A 27961-nucleotide genomic window follows, 5' to 3' on the forward strand; every position below is an offset into this window, starting at 1 on the left:
CAGTCTTGAAATTTGGTTAAAAGCAACGACTTAAGCACTTACAAGCACAGATAAAGAAAAAAATCCTTTAAACAAAATTGTAAGATACAACATATTGAAAAAATATGTTTGCTCGGAGTCCTCGGTGCGCGAGTCCGACGCGCATTTGGCCGATTTTTTGTTGTAATTTGACTGTATTTTCTGTTGTTCATTTAAAAAAAAATTTTGCTATTTTATGTCTTATCCACGAACTGGGATGTTTCGATATTTGAGGTTTTGTGTGAAAAGTGTAACAGCAAAAGTTGTAGAAAAAAAATCAATTACATACAACTTTACCATTACACTTTAATCCGCAGATATAGATTTTTTAAAAAATTGAAAAACCTGTTTTTTGTCCTTTAATTACGACCACAGGTCGACCCTAATAAACTTTTTCTATAATTTTTGTTATATTCTCTTCCGTTACCGTTTGTAATTGATTTCATTGTTCTATATTACTTTTATGTCTCAAAATTCAATAAAAACATCATGTTGAACAGTATTAATTTGTTAATTTAAAAAAGTTAATATTAAATTAGTGGTCCACTTAGGTCGTGGACCTAGCCCAGGGGGGGGTCATGACCCCGTGACCCCCCCCCTGGATCCGCGCTTGGTTTAGCCTTTAGGATAGGGGAGATAAACAGTTGTAACATCACAAGTTGTTGATGCTACGTCCGCGTTGTAGTGAATGAAATGCCTATTGCCTACTTAAGTACCTACCTAGTTTTGTTTATCTATACTCTATACTAATATCATAAAGAGGAAAGGTTTGTATGTATGCATGTATGTATGGTTTTCACGCATAAACTTCTGGACCGATTTTGATGAAATTTGGTACAGATAATCTTCAGACCTTGAGAAAGAACATAGGCTACCTTTTATTGCGAAATATGTATCACGGGCGAAGCCGGGGCGGACCACTAGTTTTTTATACTTTTATGTGAAAGTTCGTCATCTATATTTATGTTACAATCAAAACCTTGAACCAGTCAATATCCTTATTGACGGTTATTAAGGTTATTGACTAAGGGCATCGCTCAATATCCTTATTGACTGATTTAAAGAGCAGACATTCAGTCAATATTGGTTTTAACTGAATAGATTTTAACACTTAAAACTTTCTGTAATGGGCAAGTAAAACAATAGCGAGTTTTACTTGCCCATTACAGAAAGGTTTAAGTGTCAAATTCGACCCAGTAGGTTAGGTTAGGTTTGAACTGCGACCCTGAACCGACCCTGAACCCAGAGCCGACTCGCTATTGTTTTACTTGCCCATTACAGAAAGATTTAAGTGTTAAAATCTATTCAGTACGTTGGTTAAAATCAATATTGACTGAATGTCTGCTCTTTAAGGGTGCACTCACACACATCAGTCAGGTTAGTCAGTGATTAGACGTGTGTCACGCTAGAGAACATGTAGCAATTATTGACGGTAGCACGACGCTGACTGAACTGAGACGTGACGGCACCGGGTGAGTGGGGATGAAAGTATGATACATGTATGGAAAGATTATTTGACGTGCCTGACCGGTGACGTCACTGATAGATTTCGTGCCGGCGACTGTCGTGTGGGAACAGAGTCATACTAGAACTATTGATACATATTTTTTTTTTAATCCTGTCCGGTGACGTGCCGTGACGGTGACTGATGTGTGTGAGTGCACCCTAAATCAGTCAATAAGGTTATTGACTAAGGGTGTCGGTCAATAACCTTATTAATTGATTTTGTGAGATAAAATCAGTCAATAAGGATATTAACCGGCGCCCTTAATCAATAACCTTAATAACCGTCAATAAGGATTTAGACTGGTTCTGGGTTTTGACTGTAGCATAATATATATATAAAATTCCAAAGTGACTGATATAGTGATCTATCAACGCACAGCCCAAACCACTGGACATATCGGGCTGAAATTTGGCATGCAGGTAGATGTTAGGACGTAGGCATCAGCTAAGAAAGGATTTCTCGAAATTCGGGAACGGGGAAAAACGGGGATGCACGTACATAGTCGCGGGCGGAAGCTAGTTTCTAATAAAACCATTTTGTTTAATATTTTTAACGCTTCCACTACACTATTTTATTACTCATCAACATCACTTTAACGCTACAGTTGTTGTTTTTGACATTAGTTTTACTCTATACAATCACGAGCAGCAGTAATAGGTTTTCAGTGATCACGAGTCTTCTAAAACTTTTTATACTACCATTGAGAAAGTAAATCGAAGTCCGTTAACCGTTGTAAAACAAATCCTCGCTTTTTTGTTTTTTTCTTATCTTTATCCTTTTCGGATTCTTTTTCTAATTGTTGAACTGTTTCTTTCTTTGTTGGTTTCGTACCACTTTCCGCTTCTTTCATTTTTTTTATCTCACAGTCCAAATCAAATGGACATTCGTCTGCGGAATATATAGGCATCATAATAACAGGTACGTAATTGGATTTACCACCGGAATCTCTCTGCAAGAAGGAACAATCATTTCTACCACTATGTTGCTATGCTATTTCATTTAGGTAGGTACGTAGGAGAGGATGCTATCTTACTTGGTTTTCTGAGGCACACTGGCAGCAGTAGCTCTGTGCTGCGGAAATCGCTTTGGATTTCACTAAATGTTGAACAATAGTCTTGAGCCGCTCTTCATCGAGGTCCCCTGGCTTACAATTTTCCCATTTGCCATTTGGATTCATCTGCACTAACACTGGTGCAGAAACATCTAAAGCGTCAAATCCTGGTTGCTTTAGAGGTCTAGAAAATGACAATTCAACAAGCTCAATCAGCTCAATGTATGTTTCGTGAAATATTTATTTATAGATAATTACCTACTTATTAATTAAACTTACATGTTAGCAACTTTTGACAAAATATTTTTATCATTACCCATTATTGTAGGTTTTTTTATAGGTTTTTGAAATAAATATACAGAAACTTAGAATTTTGTACTTACAAACTTTTACAATGTCGTAGTGACAGCAGTTTTTTTCTTTAGATGCCACCAATGTTTATTTTCACAATTGAGATTTTTTTAAGTTTATATAGGTTAGGACTTAGGACATGGGAAGGACTGTGTAGTGTGTAATATGTCGGAGGTACCTAGTGTATTTAAATAAATAATGTATCTTTATAAAATTATACCCCATGGACGTCTTGATCGATGAGTCATCGTTACTATGAGCAAACTGAACAAGGCAGACTCGAATATATATTCGGTGTCCCACCATCAGGAATCTACGAATATGGTCGGTGGTGTATTGTCCGTAATATATATATATTATTTTTTATCCTTCGTTTAAAGTTTAAACGCTCTTGCCTACTTCAAAAAAAAAACACATATTATATTTTTCATTTCAACTTTGCAATTATACCTACCCAATTAGAATCATGTAACATGTTCCATACCAGTTACCACAACACCTTACTCGTTAGTTAGCCTATCATCTCCTATCATAATATGTATAATAAATTGTTCATATGGTCCGGGAGCCAGCAGCAGATTTTATGACCAAGTTCCTCTCAAGCGGTAATTAGTAAAATGCATCAAAGTATAGTATTATGAAGCCTCGTGAACGTCAGCTGGAGCTCGGTTGGGGGGAAGAGCGGTTGTAGCCTCCCGTATCAGCTGACGGTTTTTCCACCAAGATACAGCCAGCTGACATATATATTTATCCACAGTTACATATAAGCTATCATCAGGTAAATTTTTGTTTGAGAGGAAATAACGGAAAATAATTTTTTCTTTAAATTTAACTTTCATGTTCGATACACCAGCTGACGTATAATACACCATGTTGTAACCAGCTGACTATTTTTTTTCGTTGAGATATTGGGTTAGCTACAATTTGACAAATTTTTAGCTGAGAGGAAATGAATGAATGAATGTATTTTTTTTCCTATGTGCGTGTGAGGCTACAACCGCTCACCCCCCCAACAGAGCGCCAGCTGACGTTCACGAGGCTTTATAATACTATACTCTCCAAACCCAATTTGCACCTGGCTCCCTAACCAATAGTGTCGAATAATGAAATAAAGAATGTACTTGTATGTAGTACCCATAGTAGTGGTAGTACCTACGTGATATATGGCATGTTTGAAATAATGACACACCCCGGACACTCCATACAAAATGATCGTTTTGACAGTCACACTGTAGAGACTGCAAATGTGTGTGTTAACGCTTTATGGTTGGCACATTTGTGACTAGCGTAAAAAAAATTCGCGTTTTTCTGATGGAATACATCCGTAAACAGCACAATATCTAACCATTTTCTACGAAAAACGATAATCACAAATCCAAAATAATAAAATTACTTTAAGTCAATTTGATTAATGTTGTCAATCTTCGTTGCGTATCGTCCTTGCAGAAAAATATGGCCCATTTTATGTCTGATCGCGCGGGGGTGAGGTAAGTTTAATTTTGGCGGGAGGCGGAGAGTGTCCGTTCTGTAGCGTTTAGCTACTATTATGTATTCTGTGATAATGAGTCAATTTTGATTTTTGATAAATATAGCTACGCGGTACGCCATCTTGCACGAGAGGCTAGTGAACCAGTCACAATAGGTAGGTACGTCATATTAGTTTTTAATAATTAATGAATATAAATAAACAGACATGAAAGCTTTATATATGAAACTTTCATTTGTTGTTAGTTAGGACTTAGGTACCTACCTACTGATAGTATATATTTTAAAGGTTCCCAAGACCCAAATAGGTATGTATGTATATTTGTTTTAAATCTAGTTTCTGTGGTAGGTATTTTAGAGATATCTAAACTTACAACAATTCATCTAATAAACTATTATATTATATCCAATAAACTATTATATAGATTATTCCTACGAAAATGTTTTGTTATCACTTGAGTAGGTAGGTAACTATACACCAACGTGCAATAATCTCATTTGAATAAAACATTAGATAAGCTTCGATCAACAAATTTATTACATCTTTCCATGCACAGTTCAATTTGATTTCCATATAATTTACCACTGAGATAAAAGATCGAAGTCAGTGTGTCTACTTAGAAGCCACGGCTTTGGTTTGTTGAGTGGTCCGCCTCCCCGTTTCAGTTCTGCTGATTTACCCTTTGGTGTCTTCTTGCATGAATGCCAAATAAACCTGAAAACAAAACAATTATTATATTGCAAGTTTATATTATTTTTATTTAGGTATTTTTAACGGCCAGCGTTTATGCAGCGTCTTTGCATGCGTCGTTTTTAAATTTAATACAGTGCCATCTGTCGCTCAGTGTTGAAACGACGGACGGATGATTGATGAAAAATGATTTATTACAGCGCTTCCTAGCGGATTCATGATGTAACATTACTATTCGTTACTTGAATGATATTACTGTGAAAAGATGGCGCCACTCGTCTGTCGTAGCATTGATCAATATATTTTGGACGTTTTATAAAGCCAAAGGTCGAAAAGTTGACTTGATCTGCTACATGAAAAGCCTAAAGCACTAACCAATAATAATAATTAATTAACAAAAATTGCTTAATTGATTATGAATATACCTATTATATATTTTGTAATCAAAGTCAAATCATTTCTTCCACATTTCTTTAGTCTTCAAAAGTTTATCTATGGCACGTTTGTTTGTTTGAACGCGCTAATCTCGAGAACTACTGGTCCGATTTGAAAAATTCTTTCGGTGTTAGATAGCTTATTTATAGAGGAAGGCTATAAATCTTCACGCTACGACCAACAGGAGAGGAGCCACGGGGGTGAAACTGCGCGGAGCGGCTAGTTAAAAAATAAATTTACCTAGGCGTCTTTATGGTCTGATTATGGACTGGACATTTGAACTCCCAATCTGGTAGTTGTAGAATGTAGATGATTTCCTCCTCCTCCTCAGAATCTTTCTTCTTATCTGATTCCGTTTTCGCATATGGCTACAACAAATCATACAATCCATTAATATTTATAACCAATCATTAAAATACAAAAAGTATATCAACTTTTTGATCAGCGTTGTTTAAATTATATGTTTTCCAATAAACCCGGTAGTCCATATTAGATATATTTTTTTATATAGGACTAGTGTCCAATCAACCTTTATCTATCCACTGCAAGATGGACGATGGATAGGTATATGTGGGGTTAAATTCAATTTCATTTTTAAAGAATACCACCCTATAATAAAAATAAAAGAGTCGTGTTCGTTAAACCACTTATAACTCAATAATGGTTGAATTATTTTTGATGACTTTAGTTTGTTCGCTTACATTATAGTATTATACAATAATTATTTGAAAACTAGATTTCCGCCCGCGGCTTCGCCCGCGAAAACCCGCATGAACTATGCGGGTTGCGTTTGAGGGATTTCCGAAGACCAAATTTCCTTTTAATCGGTTCAGTAGTTTTTACGTGAAAGAAAAACAATAATATCCATCCATCCATCCTCACAAATTTTCGCGTTTATATTAGTATTATAGATACTTATATAGTTACTTAGATAAATTATTATAGATAATAGATTTCATGCTGTCAAAAAAGAATTCCTAAGCGGGACCGTGGCGTGAAACTAGCAGATAATTTTAAAACTTACAAAGACACTAGGCGCAGAAATAGCTTCGCCGGGATCCAGAAATCCGTCAAGTATCTGCTGGTTGATTTTGTACTTCCTGGCCAAGTTGAAGTGTTTCACATCTTCTTGAGTCATAGGAAAGGTGATCAGAGGTCGCCTGCGAAGCAACAATGAAGTTGAATGACTCCAAATAATTTTCAACAAAATAAGGTACCTACTTAGTGAAATAATTTGCAAGAAAATCTTATAAGAAAATAGTATAAACTATAAAATAATTGTCACAACTCATAAAAATGCATGTTTGACTTTCTTGCTCTATATAAAAGTCTCTATCAAAATTTTAGGATATCAGCTTAACTTTTGCAGCGAAAATAATATGGGAATAGAAAGGTCCATTATATCATAATACATATCTATTATTGAGATTAGACGGTCAGCGTTTTGTTTTGTCAAAAGTTTATTACGCGAAAACCACGAGAGCAAGCCGCGGGCAAATAATATGTAAGCTATGAGCATAATTTATTATTATAATACTCGATATATCGAAGAAATATTATTGCCAAAGCGCAATTGAATGGAATTAAATGCACTCAAAGCATCCTTCATATCCCAATATCTACGCAATAATCCATTGTTTATTTGTTCTGCAAATCCCTTTGTTTGAAGAAAATTTGCAAAATAACATTGCTTATTATAATTAAGAATTATTAATATTTATAATGGCGTGGTTCTTATGTTTTTTTTATGAAACAATTAGCTTTCGGCCCGCAGCTTCGCTCGCGTAGGTTTAAGTTCGTGAAATTTCGTAAATATGATACGTACCTACTTTTGTGTGACTCTATGTGCGTTTATCTATGGGCTTAGAGTATGTATTAGAAGCTAAAACATACTCTAAGGTTTATGAGTTTTATCCCATCAATTATTTATTTCAGGAAATACCCTATTTAGAAACCTTTATTTCATTTTTAAAGACCTATAGAATGACTTTGTCGTTTAATTCCATATTCGCGATTTTTACCCTGTTTATGTCAATTTGATTAAATTCTGTTCCATTTTGATGATCTATGGTAAACATTTGGTTTACAACAATAGATCGACTTTGTAATGGGCGATAAATGATAATGTTTCTGGGAACTTTAAATATGTTATCAACTCTGCAACAGGCAGTGTTACTTACCAGCTACACATTGATAAGTTTGCTATTACACAAATTTATAGATGCCATGAATACGAGGCTTTATTTATTATGACGTTTACCTGAATGGATCTAGATACAGGGCCCGTTGTGGCAGCTTGAAATGTTTCTTAATATAGTCTTCATCTAGAAGCTGGAAGCCCGAATCGGGCGCGGTGGCTGGGCGGGGTCTCGTCGAGCTCTCAGGGCGCGAGTCGTCGCGTGGCACCAAGCAGATCAGAGGCAGGCCGGACTTGGCAGCGCTGCTCCCGGCAGCGCCAGTGCACGCGCAACAACTGGGGAATGGGGACCTTTTGTATAACACTAGCTGACTCGACAGACGTCGTCCTGTCTTCGCGCAAACTGTCAAACCCTTGAAGTTGATAATAATATTATAACGAACACAACAAAAAAGATATCGAAACAGGTCCAGCTATTCACGCGTGATGTTAATATGACCAAGAGAAATTGGGAATCTTTTTTCAGGAAAAAAACTAGTAGGTATGTAGTACGTAAACGTTTACGCAGCACATGCAACGGAAGCTTTCAAAAGGATTTTTTTCCGCTTTTGCAACGTTTTTTATTAACGCTCCTAGTGATCGTAGCGTGATATTTATACATATAAGTAGCTTTTATAGCCTTCCGCGATAAATTCGTACCAGTAGCTCCTGAGATGAGCGGTTTTAACCAAATAAACGAACACAATAAATTGAAAAGTTTATAGTTGTCATACTATAGATTTATTATTATTGGGAGGGATTGTATGCCTTCTTGTCCAGTTGTTCACTACAAGACGTAGGTACTATGCGCTGTTGGGTAGAGATAAATTAAATGTTAATAGAGAAAATTATTAAATTGGTTAAAATGATTGGTTTATTTAGCAAGATTGATTTGATATTATCACCGGTATTTACAAGTTAGGTATAAAGCTAACAGACTTTGAACTAACTCTGTATCCGCCCTATGAAGCTAACTGCTACGTCAGAGTGAATTGGTACATATTTCCTATATTTTTTTCCACCTTTTTTGATGCTTTTTTCTTTAAGCTAAGAGTGGGATGCTTTTTAACCTAAAGTTTTTAATATAATTTAAGATTTCTTACCTGGCCATTTTTGTAGTGTCTTTTTTTTTCTATGAAAAAAATTTAAACACTCTAAAGTAATATCATTTTTTAGTGTATTTTTAAAAATCTTTTGGTCATATTTACATTTTTAATTTTTAACTGACGGACCGATAAAATTCTGGTAATGACACCATGCTTAGTTTTTTATGTCATTATTTTTTGAATTTAGCTAAATATAAAAAAGGTTGCACATGATTGAAAGAAACAGAAAGAAATTTAGAAAAGGTGTTTTTCTTTAATAATATATGTAGAATTAAAATTTAATCATTTATCTATCGCATATATAGGTATCTTACAACCAAAATTATACCGTAACAACTCATTATTACCTTTGACTACTATAATATTAGATATTATATCAACAGTCATCCCTCTACATAATGTTCTGCTCACGTTCTGCTACGCTCGTAGTACCTAAGCTACGTAGGCGTAAATAATGTTCACATAAAATTACATAAATAGTTTAAAGGTCTCGTGAGGCTTTTAAATATATTATACGTTTTGTATATAAAATTTAAGAAATCTCATGTATCTTTATAAAACAAAATGTCTGCACGTGGAGACAATCAACAAAATTAATCAACATTAAAATAGAAACCTATCCGATTCCTATTTAAACAAGTAAGTATTAAGCAATTGAGCTCAGTGTTGCGTATTGTTTGATAACTTTCAGTTGACTTAAACGGAGGGAACAAACATGCAATACTACGTAGTATGTACAATATTACTTTTCATACGGACTACGGAGTACAGACGATGAATTTTATCCGCCGCATGAACGCCGCGAGCTGCGAACAAACATCGGAAAGTTTCTCGCGCACGCCAATATTAATACAAGCTAATCTGAAGCTTGATGAAACGTGATTGGGCACCAAATTGCGTACAGAAATAAAGAGAGGTGCCGCGGTACAGGCGGGCGTGCGCTCTGCAAACGATACACTATTTATCGCTCCCGGCTACGACTTTATTGCTGTGAGGTTTCCTCTTTCTTACTATTTATTACCGATCTTTTCTGTTTACTGAACGACATTTTATTAACGTTTATCGATATAGATTTTATTGAAACTCGTTTAATAATTCATACAGTGGAGGTTGACCGTTGATTAGAAATGGCCAATGGTTAGTTGAAAATCGTACTTAAGTATGAGTTTTCATTTACATACCAATTTTTTTTGGATGTATGTTGAGAAAACAACTTGAGAATATAGTATAAAATAATAGATACGTTAAATCGTCAGCATTTATAAAGCTCTCTAAAACTTGTCGAGCATTTCCCCAAAAAGCGCTCAAAAGCTCGTCACAAACATTACCTATATTTCTCTTGTTGTTTTCCTTCACACCCCTTTTTGTTTGAGTGCCTTTGTCTATTGAAATTCGGTTAATGTTATTTTGAAGAATACTTTGTATCGATTGCTTTACCATTATGATAATGTGATTTTTTATCGTTCTTCTTAAATCTGAACGCAACAGGCGGTTATTTTTTATGAGATCAAGTAATGAAGGAGTAATGATACAAAATAGCAGTTTATTTTGTGTTATCTTTTAACTTATTTCAGTTTGGTCGACATTGATATAATACATAACGACATTTATAGAATACATACCGATTATATTTTCTCATATTTTGAAGTGAAATTTCTTTAGACGCGTTAAAATTTCAAGGTCGCGTGGCAATACCAATACAGTCACGTCATGGAGTAAAGCACGATTTTGGTATCTTGGAATCGTGGAACTTGGAACCGAAAAAGTTTCACTTCTGATATCATTGTATCATAGTTATAGTTGAGATTGCTTGTTCCAAAACTACATTTTTTACTCCATTTAAATACCTATAGGTAAGTATATTATGATCACAGACTAATAATAATATACTACGTATACCTACGTTATCTTACATTTAAAGATTTTTCTTTCTGCAGTTTTTAAAATCTGTGTATAGTCATTTACAGTCGTGGTACAGCTAACGATCACATTAGGTAGGTTATATAAAAAGTGGCATATAAAAACGTGGAATAATATAATTTGAAAATAGACTTTTTGCATTAGTTACCCAATGAATTCAGTTAGGTAGGTAGGTACATGAGGCATATATTTCTGTTGAAAATTGATACGTTAGCGAAATATACGTTGACAGGACGACAGTTTAATTAGTTTTCATGTCGTCGAATATTTGTTCAGATCAGAGAGGGTTATTGGACAGCGGTAATGCTGTCGTTTAGATCGTTTGTCGCACGTCCCATGGCGATACTTTTACGGTGTTAGTTAAACCTGGTTGTTTATTTTAAAAGATAAATGACTTACCTGTGTGTAACTAATAACATTTGTTTGTTAAATGGCTGTAAAAAGTATGTAGTTTAAAATATTGCCAAGACGAAGATACTTTATTGATCAGTCCATAGTAACGTAATTAATTTTTGTCATATTGGGAAGATCCTTTAAAAGATAGAAGTAACAAAGTGCATACCTATATTAATATCTTTGATCCAATTCTATATTGCGTTATATTAGTACTTTTACTCCTGTTCATATTTTGACGACCTAATTAGGTAACTATGTAGGTATATTTACATATAAAATTTTAAAACCAATAATCAGTTAAAACGTGAAATAAATAATATGGTCATTATAATTACTTCAGCAGAATATTATAATGCGCAGTTCAATACAATGAGAAAAATTAGAAAGGTCGGAAAAAATCAATTGGACCGATTTTATCGCGATTATTTCTCGAGTGCTGATAGCTATGATAAATTGCGCTATCTACTCGTTGATACCGAAGCTTCTATACATTCAATTGTACTTACGCAAGCAATAACTACACGCTAAACTTATTTTTATTGCATTAGAATAAGGCAGGTTTTGCTATAAATTAAATGAGATATGCGCTTTATGTGTCACCAAGCCTTCAATGATATGGTAAAGCCGAATAAATAGGGATTTCATTGTTCAGTTTATATCATCAGAAAACTATTGCTTATCTGTGGTTAATTAAAAATGTCGGTGTAGAAAGTTATGGGTATATCTTTTTATAAAAGTAAAGAGAGGTCTAGACGATTAATGTACACCATAGCCCATAGGTGTACGCGGACAAATTAGGTCTGTTATTAATAATTTCTGTTCGAGCGTGAAACTCAAATACAGACTGAAAGGGGACATTTGAAACTGTATTAGAGTACCTACGTCAAAGGTTTATTTGCAATTTGTAGTAGGTATCATGAACATGGTAAATGTTTGCTTATTGGAAAACGCAGCGTGCACTCCTTCATACAAAGGCCAGCAATATATTGCGGTACACCACTTCAACCATTTATATTGCTTCTCTATATCTTTATTAAGGCCTCTGTCTTGGTAGAAATGTTCTTAGAATTTAATACCTGGTGAGATACCTTTGAAATTTCATATTATGCAATATTCGCGATTTAATATCGTTACTGTAAGACAACTTGTCTATAACTTGAATGAAAGTTGGAGAAAAATTCCAGGTAAAGAAAATTTATAAATTTTCATATGGATGTAGTTACGCTACCACAGAATACTTACATAATAGCAGCTAAACGCTAACGCTTCTCTATGAATTTATGAATTCTAAAATAAAACAAAGTGATTACTGTATTTTTTTGTTTTAATTGCTCTGTTGACTTTATAAAAAAGGCATAGCTAATAAAAGTCTATATAACACCTTTAATTTATTTTTTACTAGCTTTCCGCCCGCATCTTCGCCCGCTTTGTCTAAAATATAATAAATTATACACTAAAACCTTCCTCTTAAATCATTCTATTTATTAAAAAAAAACGCATCAAAATAATCTATTTGAAGTCTCTTCCTTGGTAAAATATTGCACAGTCACATTTCAATGACTTGGGCCTAAGACATGGGCCCATGGGCCCCATCTATGAATACTATGAAAAAAGTATGGTTTTTGGCAGAGCAAGGCTTATCACCATTCACCTACTTGTCAATCGATCAGGGAAACAGATATGTAATGCATCTGTTTCCTACCCTACAGAGAATGCGATGTGCATTTCACTTTATTGCAAAATACATATTTAGCGAAATTATTATATAGGTACTTGCTAGTTGCTCCTTTGCCTAACAATACCTATATGCATAATATTATAGGATATTCGGTATTCAGGATATCGCAGGTGTTAAGAAATGAGGGAAGGATATGTTAACAAATGAAAGGTCAGTTATCAGGCACATAATTTAAAAAAAATATTACAAACCTATGAGAATTTTCCATACTATCTTAAGTTTCCTATATTCAATATCTTATATCAGGTCATAGTCAGGTCCTCTATTTTGTGGAGCTGTGGTACAAAGCGAGTTGATCATATTCTGTCAAATCACATCAAACACTCAAACTTTTCAGTTACAAATCTTATGATTATAACAATGCAAATACAAACTCTCGAATGTAGCCCGTAAAAACGTGTGCCATAAGAACCATTTTCAAGATTCTTCTTTTCTAGGTATCCCCACAATGTTGGTACGCATTGCCAGCAATATGTTGCCGAGGGACGTCGCATCAGAGGACAATACCTAGTCGTAATTTATACGTCTGGAGGGGAACACACGTGTGCTGTGGGTAGCCACACTTCACTCATTTGGTGGGACAACTTGGTTTGTATAAATCAATATAAATGCTGAATAAACGAGACTGGAAGGCAGAAAATTTTGTTAGTAAGCAGCAAACTTAATTATGTTTTATGTTCATCGTTATGTTTTTACTTCACACAGCTAATAGTGTGTGCTAGAGATTTTAGGTAAAATAGTAGTATAGTATACTAGGCTCCACTGGGCACATAGTACACGTTTTACCCTTGACATGTACGATGTCGTGGATAAAAGCTTGTCTATTAGATAAAATGGGAAATACAACTTAGTTCTTACTTGTTTGCAAGTTTATTTTCGTATTATGTAATATGTATTTATAAGCCTAGATAGCATTGTGATGTAATGTTAATAATATGTAAACTGCTGTGGGGCAGTCTTAATATTTTACACGAAAAACAAATTCTTTATCCATAAGAATACAAATTTAATTACATAATATACTCATTTGTCTATGTATTCTAAATTGCCATTCAAAAATATGAAACAATCTCATGAATTTCTTGTCACCCTATCACCATCCACCTGTCGCCTCTCGTAGTGCCACAGATTCCTAAGGCACAAGGCTATAACTATTAACATTGTTATTGTATTTAGTCTTTGCAATATTAAAATACTTTCTTAATTAAAAAGTAAAAATAGAAGTAACAATGTCTTCACCTTCCTCGTTGATTCAAAAGACCTTATTAAAGAGGCGGTACTTACAACGTTTTATGGTTATTTTTTTTAACTTGTCTTATTTATAGAGGTAGTGAAGGAGACACCTTTTTGTAAAATTTATTGATTTAAAGCGTTCATATGAATGAGTAATTGTCTTGAATATATGCCTATATTTATTATATTTATGTTGATGCTTTTGAATCAATTAATCGTTTTTAGTTTATCAAGACTGCATGTATATATTATTATTATAAATTAAACTATTATTAGAAACTATTGCCATGAAAATATAGTTTCGCAGTTTAACCATTTAAATGCGCACTGCGTCATAAATAGCAGCCGAGCGAATAACGCATATCAGCATTCCCGTGCGTTTGTGCATTCCCTCCTGTGTCCCCAAGCGAGTGCGCGTTGAAAATCGTTTGTCAAGCCGTGATATTGCGTAAAGCGACGCGCCTTGTTAACTGCCCTCCCCACACCATGACCGATCAACCTTGACCAATTGGGAGGCACCGTGACAACTAACGCGAATCAAAGGTAACAAAACATCCAATGTTTGTTTGTTGCAAACAAGTGTCACTTGCAAAGCTGCCAAGTTGACAGTTGACAAGGGCGCGCTTATTGTGTTCGATTTTCCAAAATTTCGCGCTTTTTTTTCTTTCGATGACGCTGCTAAGTCTTGTGCATGAGAGTTGATAGATTGAATTAAATATTGTTCCAACTAGCCTTAAATAAAATGTCTCGTATCCTCAGTTCTTGCACAGGTTCTTGTTTAGCTCAATGACAAACAAAAACTGTTAACGAAACGATACCACAACGATACGTATTGAAAAAGGGGAATTTGAATTGTTTATACATCAGTATATTTCAATTAGAATATGAAACCGGGTATTTGAGGCAGTCATATCAATTATAGCCTTGGCATTTGTCTACTCTGGCAACACGTGATAAGATAGCATGCCCACTTAATTAAATATGGTCTGCGTATAGTCTGGACTCTGGCTTTTAGTATATTCCACCTCGAAATCATATTTATGAGAAAACGCTGTAGTTTACGTTAATAGATCACAAAAATGTTCAAATAACTGCCAGTATTCATGAATTAGGTCCTCAATTTCATAGTATCATGCCTTGTTTAACGTTTACTATAAAGAACTTCGCTGTTCTCAAGTTTTCAAGTTTAATGCGAAAATACATTGTCACAGGAAATACTTCTCCCTTACTTCGGCTGATTTCATATTCTCCAAGAAGTTTACGTTCGGGAATAAATTTTACGAACCTGCTTTAAAACTGTTTTTATGATCGTTATGTTAAAACTAATACTAAAGTTTTATTAAAACGTACATCTAAATGTAATATCTTGGTATTGAACTAGGAATAAAAAACCTTTTTATTTTCTTATCATATTAATAAATTGTCCCAATAGTCAAGAAAATTTAAATTTCCTGAAGACTAGATATTTTTATAACGGAATAAACTCAAACATATACAAAATATATTGCTCTATAATAAAGCAATATAGAAATTAAGAGGCATGTTAACAAAAAAAAAAAACAAAACATTTGAACACTCATAAAGTAGAATCATTTAGAACAACAATTTCAACCATCATTAAGGATTAAGCCACCTGATAAACAACATTTTTATTGTCATCGATACGGTATTATTTAATTATTTTTGTCCCCGCAAAATTGAATTATTATTAGGTATCGCAATATGTTGGGTCGTATTGTTATGCACCCCCAAAGTTCACCCCAGTGCATTCCTCGATCCACGTGTGACGTAAAGTGAGGGTAGTTAGACGCATAATTAATTGTTTATGTTAATGTAAACTAATTTTGATAAATATATCACATTCAAAGGTCACGCGCACGAATGGCTTGGTTAGATGTAGATTATGTATTTATTATCTATCGGGTATAGGTTGATTGTATTTTAATATTTTTATCAAATACCATTCTTGTAAAATGCGACTATAAATATTTGTAATCATGAACGTATGAAAGTTTGTATATTTCACGCAAAAAGCACTTTCAATCAGCATTGAGGCTCCAGGTTCCAGGCGCCACTAAGTCTTATGTGTGACTTCTTCGAGTCTCCGTACTAAAAAAAAACGCAACGTTGAAGCGGTAAAATAAAAATCAAAGTATAGAGTTTAATTACTAGGTACAACCTTATGTTGCAGAAAAAAATCGTGTAGACATTTTTAACAGTGAAACGATAATGGGAGCCCAATCATAAGTCCTAGTCAATATATTACTTATTTAATTATAATCGAGAGCGATCCTTTTAATTGAAATTTCAAAATTAAAGTTTGTAGTTTCAATACATTGGAAATACAAAGGCATATTCGTAGAACTACATGCTATCTGCAATCTCTTCTACAGCAGCGCGAAATGTACATCATAACCACCATTCCAGAATTCATTTCTGCATTGATGCTTCAAAATTATTTTGAATATTTCATAATACTATGCTTCGCATACCGGCCTCGAACTTTTCGTGAATGCAAGAATAGTGGAATTTTTCGTTGGATCACTGAAAATAATAAGCACCTTTGCTTTGTATTTGCACATACCTACCTATTGATCTATGACGTATTTCCAATTCGTTGATTTTGAGCGGAAATTTCTATTGAATTAAATTTTAGATTTAATAATAGACCGGACTCTCAGTGGAGTTTCGTTTGCAAAAATAGCGGGCCTAAATCTGACTTCTAATATACAGGGTGTCCCGCTTTCGGTATACTAAGCGCAAAGGGACTTGTAGTTTTGCATACGCTGAGTACGTAAAAAATACTTATAAAATTCCAGACGCATTTTTTTTCAAATAGAGAAATTCTTAAAATTCCATGTGTACACCCCTAACAAGCAACCCGCCCAACTTTGCCACCTGCACGTGAGCTATCGTTTAAAATTATGTTTTCATAGACAAAATGCTCACATTAGCGAAGCGGTATATGCCGGTTGCGCGAAGCTAGAGAAGAATACATGGATTTTAAGGAAAAATTTAGCAAAAAATTTTTCACGTAATTTTGTTATTTAAGTATTTTTTATGTGATCAGTGTATGCAAAACTACAAGTCCCTTCGCGCTTAGTATACCGAAAGTGGGACACCCTGTATATTGTATAGATCCCAGACATCCTATAGACAGATTTTGACAACTAGTTTTGTGGTCCCCCTCCCCCTACCCCGGTAATTAAATATGGCTTACAAAGAAAAAAATAAAAATTTCCAAAACATGCCGTGTGGGGTATCAAATGAAAGAGCTTATTGATTGGATCACGAATATATAGCATACTATAACATTTCTTACACTTTCTCTAAGATTTTTTAGAAAATTTACGAAAATGCTCCATTTTTGAGTTAACTTTAAACCACTGTAGATTGAAAACTCATGAATATATTTTTTAAATTATTATTTTAAATAATTAACAATAGTCCATTGTTTACCGGGGTGGGGGGAGGGGGACCACAAAACTGGTTGGCAACATCTGTCTATAGGATGTCTGGGATCTATACAATATAATATATCAGAAGTCAGATTTAGGTCCGCTATTTTTACAACGAACATCTCCTTGGAGCCTGCTCTATAAAACCCGTGCAATGTAAAAGTAATAAACTAGTCATCACAAAACATTGTAATATTGTTCATTTGATCGCCCAATTCAAAATACTGAAACATAATATATTGTGCGGACTTTGAGTAAAGCTACGACGCCCTTACGTAAAAGGCCGCCTTGAAGAAAGGAAAAGTAGAATTTTTAAAGGGGACCCTAAAAAACTAGTGGCACGCCTACCTCTGGAATGATTTTCGGCTACAGGGGTGTGTGGGGGAGGGTGGTCGTATTTCACAATTAAATTTTTCTGGCGCGATCTCGCTATGTATACGTTGAGCAACGCCGCACGCTTGGGGTGAGACGTAGGGATGCTCAAACTGTTCATATTTGTACGTTTCTGAAATTGTTCTTACATGAGTTTCTGTTTCTTGTAGAACAATTAATAAAATATTTTACGCGAAGCTCACATATGACTTTATTATCTGTGACTCTTAAGCGCGTCACACATGGTGAAGATACTATAGATAATATTTTATGTTAAGATTCTCTAATATAAAATATGTATTACAGTATCTTAAGGTATCCGGTATCAGCGTTCTGACTATCATTTTTCTTTTTGTCATTGCGAACTAAGACCCCTGTAGAACCGCCATCCTGTTACAAATGACCCGAAACACGGACACAAAATTTCGGGTCATTTGTAACAGGATGGCGGTTCTATACTACGTTGCTGCGTATAAAGTTTAATGTTTAAGTAGGTATGTGCTAGCTATACATAAATAAATCAACATAATATATATTCGATCCTCTACGATCATACACACATCTAAAACAGGCTTCTCCAAAGTAAATGCCGGAAAATATTGGACAGGGTACGTGAATGTTGACACGCACTGTCCCTCGGTTTAATATCGCAACGGCGACGACACGGCGGCGTCACGTGCGCTCAAAGATATACTAACACAAGCACACAATTACACAGATGCTTGTCTGTGTGACCTGGATGCCAGCCTGATGAAATCTTCGACATGTTACTTGATAGCCTGAAGAGGATTGTACTAAATTACGTTATATTCTTGAGCTACTATTATTCTCGGAAGTTCCAAGTATTTTTGTTAGATCGTAGGCAGGTACAGGTAATGAGATGTTATTCAATGTAATTGAATTATTTCCTTTATTATGAAATGTCCTTTGATGAAAATTCCTAATTTGATTTGAAATTAATTCAGGGATGATAAGGATAATGTAAGTTTATGAAATGTCTTTTGCTTTTGGCGAGTATATTAAAATAAAATTTAATTAATATTTTTGTTATGCATAATTTTACAATTTGTTTTTCCGGGCATACTTTTGTATGTAATTGTCTTTTTCGAGTCTTTTATGATGGGCAATAAAACTCTTGCCTATTATACATTCAGATTCTTATAACATCTGAATAAAAAGTTCCTTTAAATTTATCATTTTTAACAGCTTAACATAATCAAACTCAAACTCAAATTCGATTCGATCCTAATAAAATTACTATACCAACTCAACTCACTCATACTATTTGTACAACAAACATATTATTACGTCTTACCTTTTAAATCCTTAATCCGATTTTTACAACAGGAACGTAGAGCGAGCGATGCAAAAATGAACTTAACTGCAGTTGTTTATAGTGCAGTTTTGTTTAGAAGGTTGGTGGGATATAATTTATTACATTAAAAGCAAAGGGGAAATCCCGCGGGCTTTGTAACAGGTGCAGGGATGCTGTCCGCAACTGATCGCTAAACACAGGGGCTGATTTCGAAGATTGTGGCCTTTTGGAGAACAAATGTTGCACTTTTTGGACTGTGAGGAATTAATACTTTCAAAGTCAATGTTGACTTTGATATTAATACGCTTTTAGATTTTCACGCGGCAAAATTGTTAAGTTTTTTGTCGTACCTACATTCAATAATTTTCTATGCATTCATCCTATATATTTTATGGGTTGCAATGTATAAAGTGTATCTACATAATATATCTAATATCACTATAAAATAAAAAGCGCCTCAAAAAAGAAATTGATATACTTTCAAAGTACAATTGGTTTGCAATTTTCTTTCAAATAATAATATTTCCTTAGTGCTTGTTTGTGTGCACTCAATATTCCAATCCAAAAGGGTTATACTTATACCCCGTTAACAACTCTATAGTTCCGAAATTATAGTTTACTAGTGGTCCGCCCCGGCTTCGCCCGTGGTACATATTTCGCAATAAAAGGTAGCTTATGTCCTTTCTCGGCTATCAAAATATCTCCATACCAAATTTCATGCAAATTGGTTCAGTAGTTTAGGCGTGATTGAGTAACAGACAGACCTACAGAGTTACTTAACTACTTTACGTTTACTAATATTACTAGCTTTCCACCCGCGGCATCGCCCGCGCAGTCAAAGAAAAACCTGCATAGTTCCCGTTCCCGTGGGATTTCCGGGATAAAACCTATCCTATGTCCTTTCTCGGGTATCAAAATATCTCTATACCAAATTTCATGCAAATTGGTTCAGTAATTAAGGCGTGATTGAGTAACAGACAGACAGACAGAGTTACTTTCGCATTTATAATATTAGTATGGATGATAAAGATAATATTTTACGTATTTTTTTTTAAATTATGTTTGTCGAATGATGCTTTTGAGTAAGAACTTATCAAGCATGTCCTAGTAAAACAATATTAATAATGTTACACTTGAATCTTATTCGAATTTACCGATATGTAAATTAAATTGATGCATTTATATGCAAATATTAGGAAAGAATTGGTGGACAATTGGAGTCAGTATCTATATTTTCACATCGTTTAGCAATTTAATACACCATCTAAGAATACTTTGGGAGTAAAGTGCTGATTTCCTTTCATGTTTTGGATTTTTACTTTGTGAAATCCGCTCTTCAAGTGTTAATACAAGTTTTACAGGTAAATTAGCTTGGAGAAATTTTTGCGTTTGTAGTAGTGTATGGTCAGCAAATAAAATAAAACAACATTTTATTTTTAGTTTTTATTTTATATATATAAGGGATTTTAAATTAAACTATATGTGTTTCTCCTCTGAAAAAGATGAGACTTTATTTTAATATTTGCACATTTAACATACATATAACTTCTACATTAACAATGTTACTAAAATGAAAAATTTACTAACCTGAAAAAGAAACGACATTTAAAGTTTAATTCTTTAGTTTGAGAAGTCAAAGGCTTGCCTCGACCATGTTTTAACACTGGAGCCATTTTGAATTAACAATATAAAGTTACAACACTTACACACAAATTAAACACTAGTTATGGCCCTGCCTTCATACAAAACTGCTGAATACGCCGTTCGCACGGGAATAGAATGTGGATGCGATTTCCCTTAGTTAGCATCCAAGCTTACGTCTTTATAATTATTAAACTGTATAAATTCATTCTTTAACTCCGGTCTGCATCGTGCAGACATGGGTGTAAAAGTCTCATTTTAGCTATTAAATGTAGTTTTTAAGTACATCTGAGTTTTCATTTGGGGCCTCCGGCTGCGGGACATGTAATTCACTTCAACAAATATTATAACAATAATAACAAATAATAACAACAATCAACAAATACAAAATTTATCAATTACACTACGTACATAATAATTATAATTTTTGAATGAAATGTGTGCTTTTCTAACGGTACCAAACGACTGCACGTGGCACCTGCGGACAGCGTAAACTGGTTTATTCTGGTTTTGTGCGTGTTTCCACTTTCCACTATCAAGTGACGATTTATTTATCTGTTTTGTTTCGTAATTATTATGGTCAAATATTAATTATGAAACAAATTATTATGGACACGATATTTTATTGTTTCACGGTAGTCGCCTTGTCGTTTGCTCAAGGACGTAAAATTGAATGATATGTTTTTTTTTATAAAGTCAAAACCATTTTCTTTCAAATAAAAACTTGTTTTTATTGAAAACAAAAGTGTTGCTAGGAATAAGTATAAAATTAAATAGTAATGTTAGGATATCGAAACATTTTTGTATAGGCCAGAACGATATAGTGGAAACGCGCTCTAAGATCTGAGTAATATACACACCACTACATATGCAAAAATTTCTCCAAGCTAATTTACCTGTAATTAGTCTTCACAAACAAATGCACCAAGGAATGTCTTTGAAATGGTTACAGTTATTATCTGTATGACACAAAATTATTTGTTTTTTTTTATAATTTTGTAAGCTAAAATACTGATTTCTGTAGAGCTTCCCCACAAAATTAAACAACATAATAAATCTTATATCTAACGTAGGCGCTTAAATATTGATTTTATTTCCTTAAAGCTTCCCCATCAACTACTTATGTTACTAGTTACTTAATGTTACGTAGGCATAAGCAGTTTCTGATTGAACTATTTTTCGTAGCATATGACAGTAATTTGTTCAGTTTTTAGAAATCTTTGTTGTAGATGTTCCTATACTTTCTCAAAAAGGTATTCGTCAACAGTAGCGGGATAGCTTCTATTTCCTTTTATGCACCTGTTTCTTAATTTAGTTTGATATCAGCTTAAAGTTTTTGTCACTCAATGACTACGAACGTAATCGATTCCCAAAGAATTCAACCTTCTCGAATAGTCCTTAGCTGCTGTTTCCAATATATCAGTATCGTTGAAACCTCGTCTTACTAGGTTGAACTTCGCATGCTACATTTATAACAAGTGTGACAGCAAATTAATTATCTAACCCTTGCACTGAGCAAGTGCACAGAACGTGTCCGCGAATGTGTTACATGTCATCAATTACACCGATGCGTATTACTGTCATGCTCTTTTGTGCGGTACCCTATTTGACCCGATTACAATGACGTGCCCGGTGTATATGGCAGTATGAAAAAAAAAATAATTACTCCCGCTTTAAGATATTGGAGTACGCAATGATTAGTGATTACTCTGCAACTAAAAAAAATAACTATAACGAAAGCTTTTACTTCTACGTTATAAACCGTCGTTTTAGTCGTAAAAATTATTAATAAATAATACTTGCTCTAATATTAAACAAAGTAAACTAAATAGCCCTTGAATCAACGAAGTAACTGAATTACACATAAAAGCAAATATTTGTAAAGTTACAACATTCAAATAAATCTTGTAGTCAGAATTTCAAACATATTTAAAATTGGATAACGTTGTAAAAACATCGCTATGCTTGAACATTTGTAAAAGTGTTTGCCTTTTAAATTCCCGTCTGATAAATGCAGTTAATGCATTCGGTTTGTAACGATAAAATTCCGACCATTTATTAACAGCACTTTTAATATTCGGTAAGCTCTTAATCGGGAAGTGCAATACTCACAATTGACAATATATTAAACCATTATTGATTACATCGGATTCAATTTGATTACTTCCACTTAGTTACGTTCGGTAATCAAATGTAAATAATACTAGTTTGGTTGTGTTTCGCAGAATTGGTTTGAGTGGATTTGTAGTTGGCTTTATTGAGAAGTTTTAAAAAATATGTCTTCGTGGTTCCATCGTGTAGCTCTGTAACAATCCATTGTATTTCGTGCAACTGTATTTGAGATTTCACTATTTATAAAATAAAAAAAAAATGTATGCGTGTACTAGAGTACACACGTAAGAAGTGAAACTTCTTTATGACCTTAAAAATGTCACGAGTATGGCGTAACGTAAAAATGTCACGCGTACGGCGTAACGCAAAAATGTCACGCGTACGGCGTAACGCAAAAACGTTACACTAAATTTTTATCCAACCCCGATAAAGAAGTTTCACTTCAAATATCTTTTTTGTATGAACGTAGGATTACAATAATGGAAATATGTATCGCTAATTTTCTTGCTAAACCAATCAATACGGGTTTGACGTCATGAAATAAATCGATTGTCCTTTACAATAATTATAAATTATCTTTTAAAACTATGTCCCTAGGTTAAAAGTTGAAATCCTTTATCCAAATTCGAAATCCCTATCTTTATACTCAAAATACTAGTTATAGAAATGTGTATTTTTTTACTAAGAATCTATAACCATTACGATACGAATATGTGCAAAATAAAGTATAAATCAGTGTCATGACTCATGCTTTTGTAGACGTGTTACGTTATTCGTAGCAAGTTCTACGTTGTAGACATGAAATGTGTTGTTCGTTCATTTCAATTATTATTATAATATTTTCTAGTGAAACATATTGTAATTCAATTGTATTGTATTGTGCAATTTATAAAGTTGAATTAACGATGATTGTAAATTAAAATATTCTATAAGGAAAATATTCAGCATTCACTGTTAACCTTCATATACTGTAGTAGAAACCAATTTCGTGCAATTAAATTGTTTGCATTGTTGTATAAATTGAATTGCTATTTAACAATTAATTTATAAAATATGACCATATAAAAACGTTATAAACAACAAGTCTACTTAACATTTCATAACCCTTAAGCTACTAACTATCTTATTTTAGAGGCTTTAAAGTTTAAACCAATCAGCAAAAACCTGAATATCAATTGAAGAGTGGAAGCCATATGTCAAATTTGCTTCCAGGCTATGAGATCACGAAAAGGGCATTGAAAATATCAACTTAATTACTATAATACTATAATTCGTATGCGATGGTAGTATGTGTCCCTTTAATCCGATTAGCGACATCTGCCGTCCTTTGGTTCATTCGTGCTATTTTATTATCTTTGTATTGATTTTGAATGTGCATGCATTTTAGATATACTTTACGAATGGATATAGTAAGTACTCCGACAAGAAGGATAAAACGCAAGAAATCCATAGATGGAGAGCCCAAGACGGCCAGACATTCCTTATTTTATAAAAGTTGAAAGTTTCTCTGTATATATCTCCTATACAGATAAGAACGTCCAGCGACTATCAAGTTTGGGTTGTGGTTACTTTGGCAGGAAACAGGTAGTAAAGGTGTATAAAATTATACCTAACTTTCAATAAAGTTCGTCGTGGGCTCTTGGGTTATAATAGGTATTACCACAGATAATATAATTATATTCTAGTATATAATATTAGTAGGATATAATATATATGTATTTAACAACTACTTATGATGTTTATTGTAAAATCAAAAATAATACAAAGATATTATATATTCAAATTATTATGATTTATTTGGTGTTTTAACTCTCATACTCTATCATTTTTTATAAGCTATTTAAATTAATAATTTATATAAGAAAGGTAAGAAGGATATTAATTAGTTTTAGACACGTTTTAGATGATTCATTATTATACTATAAATAATTTTATCTTTCTAGTTACTGTTATCCAGTGTTTTATAGATAATATAATGGAATAGATTAAGTTTTCAATGTAATACTTCACAAAGTTTTGTGTAAGAATCTAACGTATTTTTGACAAACAAGACAAACTTAATACAAACTACACCTTCTACTATCCAATTCCCCGAATCCCAATCTACAACTTAATTAAGAATTAATTATTATTATTAATGAGTAAAAATTCCACCGTGGCCATTATCATTTCATTATCGCGAAGTCATTTGACTTTATTTCAATAAAATTAACATCTGAGATTAATAAAATGGTAATAGGCCACTTGTTGCAGTGACAGCGGAGTAGTCGGATTATTTCTTTGTCTGGCCTTCGCCGCCGGTGGTCTTCTGTTTATTCGAGCTTTATATTAAACTAGACTTTGCCCAGGACTTCGACTATAAGGGTAAAATATTTATTTTCAACCGTCTTCAATAAAAAGAGGAAGTTCAATTCGACTGTTCTTCATTGGGTACGTGACCTAAGAACTTACAAAAACACCTCAATTTGGTGAATTTGGGCTTTCCGGTTGGGTCCATCCAAATCAGTTCCCAGTTCCCACCATTTGAAACAGGTGAAGTTTTTTTTGAAGAAAATATTATTTACTTACAACATTGATGCTATAAAGAACAAAGATTCGATTCTGTGTATTGATATGGTTAAAAATGTTTATGATGTTTTATTTTTATTGTTATGTATAAGCCTAAATCTACTTAACGAACTTTTATATTCACCACTAAAAAGCTGCATTATTCTTGAGTGATATAAGCTAGGTTTTATTTTTGTTTTTATTCGGAGACAACCTAGCCAGAGAGATTAGCGAACGATGGTAAGTAATATGTTTTGGTGCATTTTTTGTCATTCTACAGACAACGAACCGCTGAGTAGGTGAAAAATCAGCTTAAAATTATAATTCGCTAGTTTATAGGTATAATTACCACATTAAATAAAAGGTTTAGAAAACTTGTTCAATTTTAAAATATTATTTTATTCTCCAAAAAAATAAAAAGGTATACTGTTTTAATGTAATCTCTACAGGGTGTCCCACTATTGGTATACTAAGCGCGAAGGAACTTGTAGTTTTGCATACACTGATCACGTAAAAAATACTTTAAAAAAAAATTACGTCCAAAATTTTTTGCTAAATTTTTCCTGAAAATCCATGTTTTCTTCTCTAGCTTCGCGTAGCCGGCATATACCGCTTCTCTAATATGAGCATTTTATCTATGAAAACATAATCTTAAACGATAGCTCACGTGCTGGTGGCAAAGCTCGCTTGTTATGGGTGTACACATAGAGTTTTAAGAATTCATCTATTTGAAAAAAAAATGCGTCTGGAATTTTTTAATTATTTTTTATGTACTCAGCGTATGCAAAACTATAACCTCCTTTGAGCTTAGTATACCAACAGTGGGACACCCTGTATATTATCTATCAAGTTACGAGAGCTTATGTAAGTCAGTATATGAATTAAACTGTTATTAAAATGGTGCAGCAAATGTTTACAAAGGTTGCATTTAATTGTAGAAGCCACCTTGCTGAAAAGCAAATTGCTTTAATATAATTTACGCAATATGCTAAGCTCAGAAATTATGAAGGAGTTTCATGAATTTAAGCGTAAATTATGGCTTATGTGGACTATATTTATCGGCTATGGCGACTCGTAAAATCATTTTATGTTATCTAATTCCATTTATTTGATGTACTTCCTGACTAGCTTTGTAAAATAAGCACTGAAATAGCGTACTTTTATATTAATAAACGCACCGCGTCGTGGGAAAATGGTTCCATACAACTAAATTCGTATAAGTCGTTCAATAAAAGTAATGAATATATCATGTGTGCATTACGCGATTCCCACCAACTACTAACTTCATAAATAATACATAGCCTCCCGCAGTTTGACACAAGTAAGCCAAGGCGACCGCAGATAATCCCGGCACGATATGAAACTATATTTTATATCACTAAATGCCAGTATCGACCGGTATTGGCTTAAAACCTGAAAGCCAACTAAGCCACCCGCTCACTAAAAATTTCTCCATATTAATATCGCACAATTTTGAACTCTGTGACATCTATTACAGCTCAATTATAAATAATTTTATTAAAATGCTCCGCTCGCGCAATCCAGCTTTTATGTTCATCTCATAAAGTTCAATTTCGTGTAAGTTAAGCGGTAGGGAATGATGACTTGTAAAGCAGGCGTTAGCCCCGGGTTGTTAAATTACAGTATCCATGAATAAGTTGTACCGTGGATATAATTTATAAAATTTGAAGCGTATGAAATAAGTTAACTGTAAAATCAATTGATCTTCATTTGTTTAAAAACGTATCATTAAAACAAAAATATTTAAAATTTATTTGATAGTAGTAGATTCGATTCGTGTTTTTCTCTTTTACAGTGCCTATAAACGATCCCGGTTATTTTTACAATCTAACAGATCTTTTAGTGCTTTAAATGAAGCAAAAGAATTATACCTTATGAATTGATAGCTGTGAAATCGTGCAAAGTCGTCGCAAAGAGCTGAGGTGGGGCGGGCGTACGGCACGTGGCGGCCCGGGGCGCACGCGGCGCTAAGCCGGCGCACGCCGCGCCGTCTAGCGGCAAGTTTAGCCGATTGATAAGCGACTGCCCGGTGTTTGCACACGAACATCCACGCTTTATTGCCTCGTGGGATGTACCCCATTGTTGCCTTCACAATAACACTATAACACTGCCGTGTCACCCGTTACGATGGGAAAAACAATATTTTTCCCCGTTTCGCGATATTTGCACTGCGCTCGCTAAATATTTACAGAATTCAGGCGATAAATTGCGGCGACATTTCGAATGGCACGTGAGAATTGTGATTGGTTACGCCGTACGCGTATTAATTTTTTTTTCGATATCTATCTACCCAAACGGAATTTATTTATTTTGATAATGAATTAAAACAAGTGAAGCGGCCCGTTTTTAAACAACATTTTTCTTTATATGTTATAACAGATTCATATT

The 27961-nt window shown here is 33.9% G+C and overlaps 2 protein-coding genes across 2 annotated transcripts; both read right to left on the minus strand.

Moving 5' to 3' along the window:
* Nucleotides 1-2219: 2219 nt before the first annotated feature.
* Nucleotides 2220-2896, minus strand: LOC149911133 (uncharacterized). The gene is made up of 3 exons (XM_090118869.1): nt 2856-2896; nt 2559-2760; nt 2220-2474 (listed from the first exon to the last, which is right to left on the minus strand). Exons 1-3 carry the CDS (start codon nt 2894-2896, stop codon nt 2220-2222), a joined length of 498 nt encoding a protein of 165 aa, XP_089974995.1.
* Nucleotides 2897-4991: 2095 nt separating this feature from the next.
* LOC149911134 (uncharacterized) lies at nt 4992-27653 on the minus strand. Its single transcript, XM_090113288.1, has 5 exons — nt 27445-27653; nt 7799-8011; nt 6563-6698; nt 5779-5906; nt 4992-5127 (listed from the first exon to the last, which is right to left on the minus strand). Exons 1-5 carry the CDS (start codon nt 27651-27653, stop codon nt 4992-4994), a joined length of 822 nt encoding a protein of 273 aa, XP_089969414.1.
* Between the last annotated feature and the right edge of the window lie 308 nt (nt 27654-27961).

The sequence above is a fragment of the Colias eurytheme genome, chromosome 1 (genome assembly GCF_061535395.1).
Source record: "Colias eurytheme isolate Ceu_HAF_F1 chromosome 1, ilColEury1 Martin Lab GWU primary, whole genome shotgun sequence".
NCBI lineage: Eukaryota > Metazoa > Arthropoda > Insecta > Lepidoptera > Pieridae > Colias > Colias eurytheme.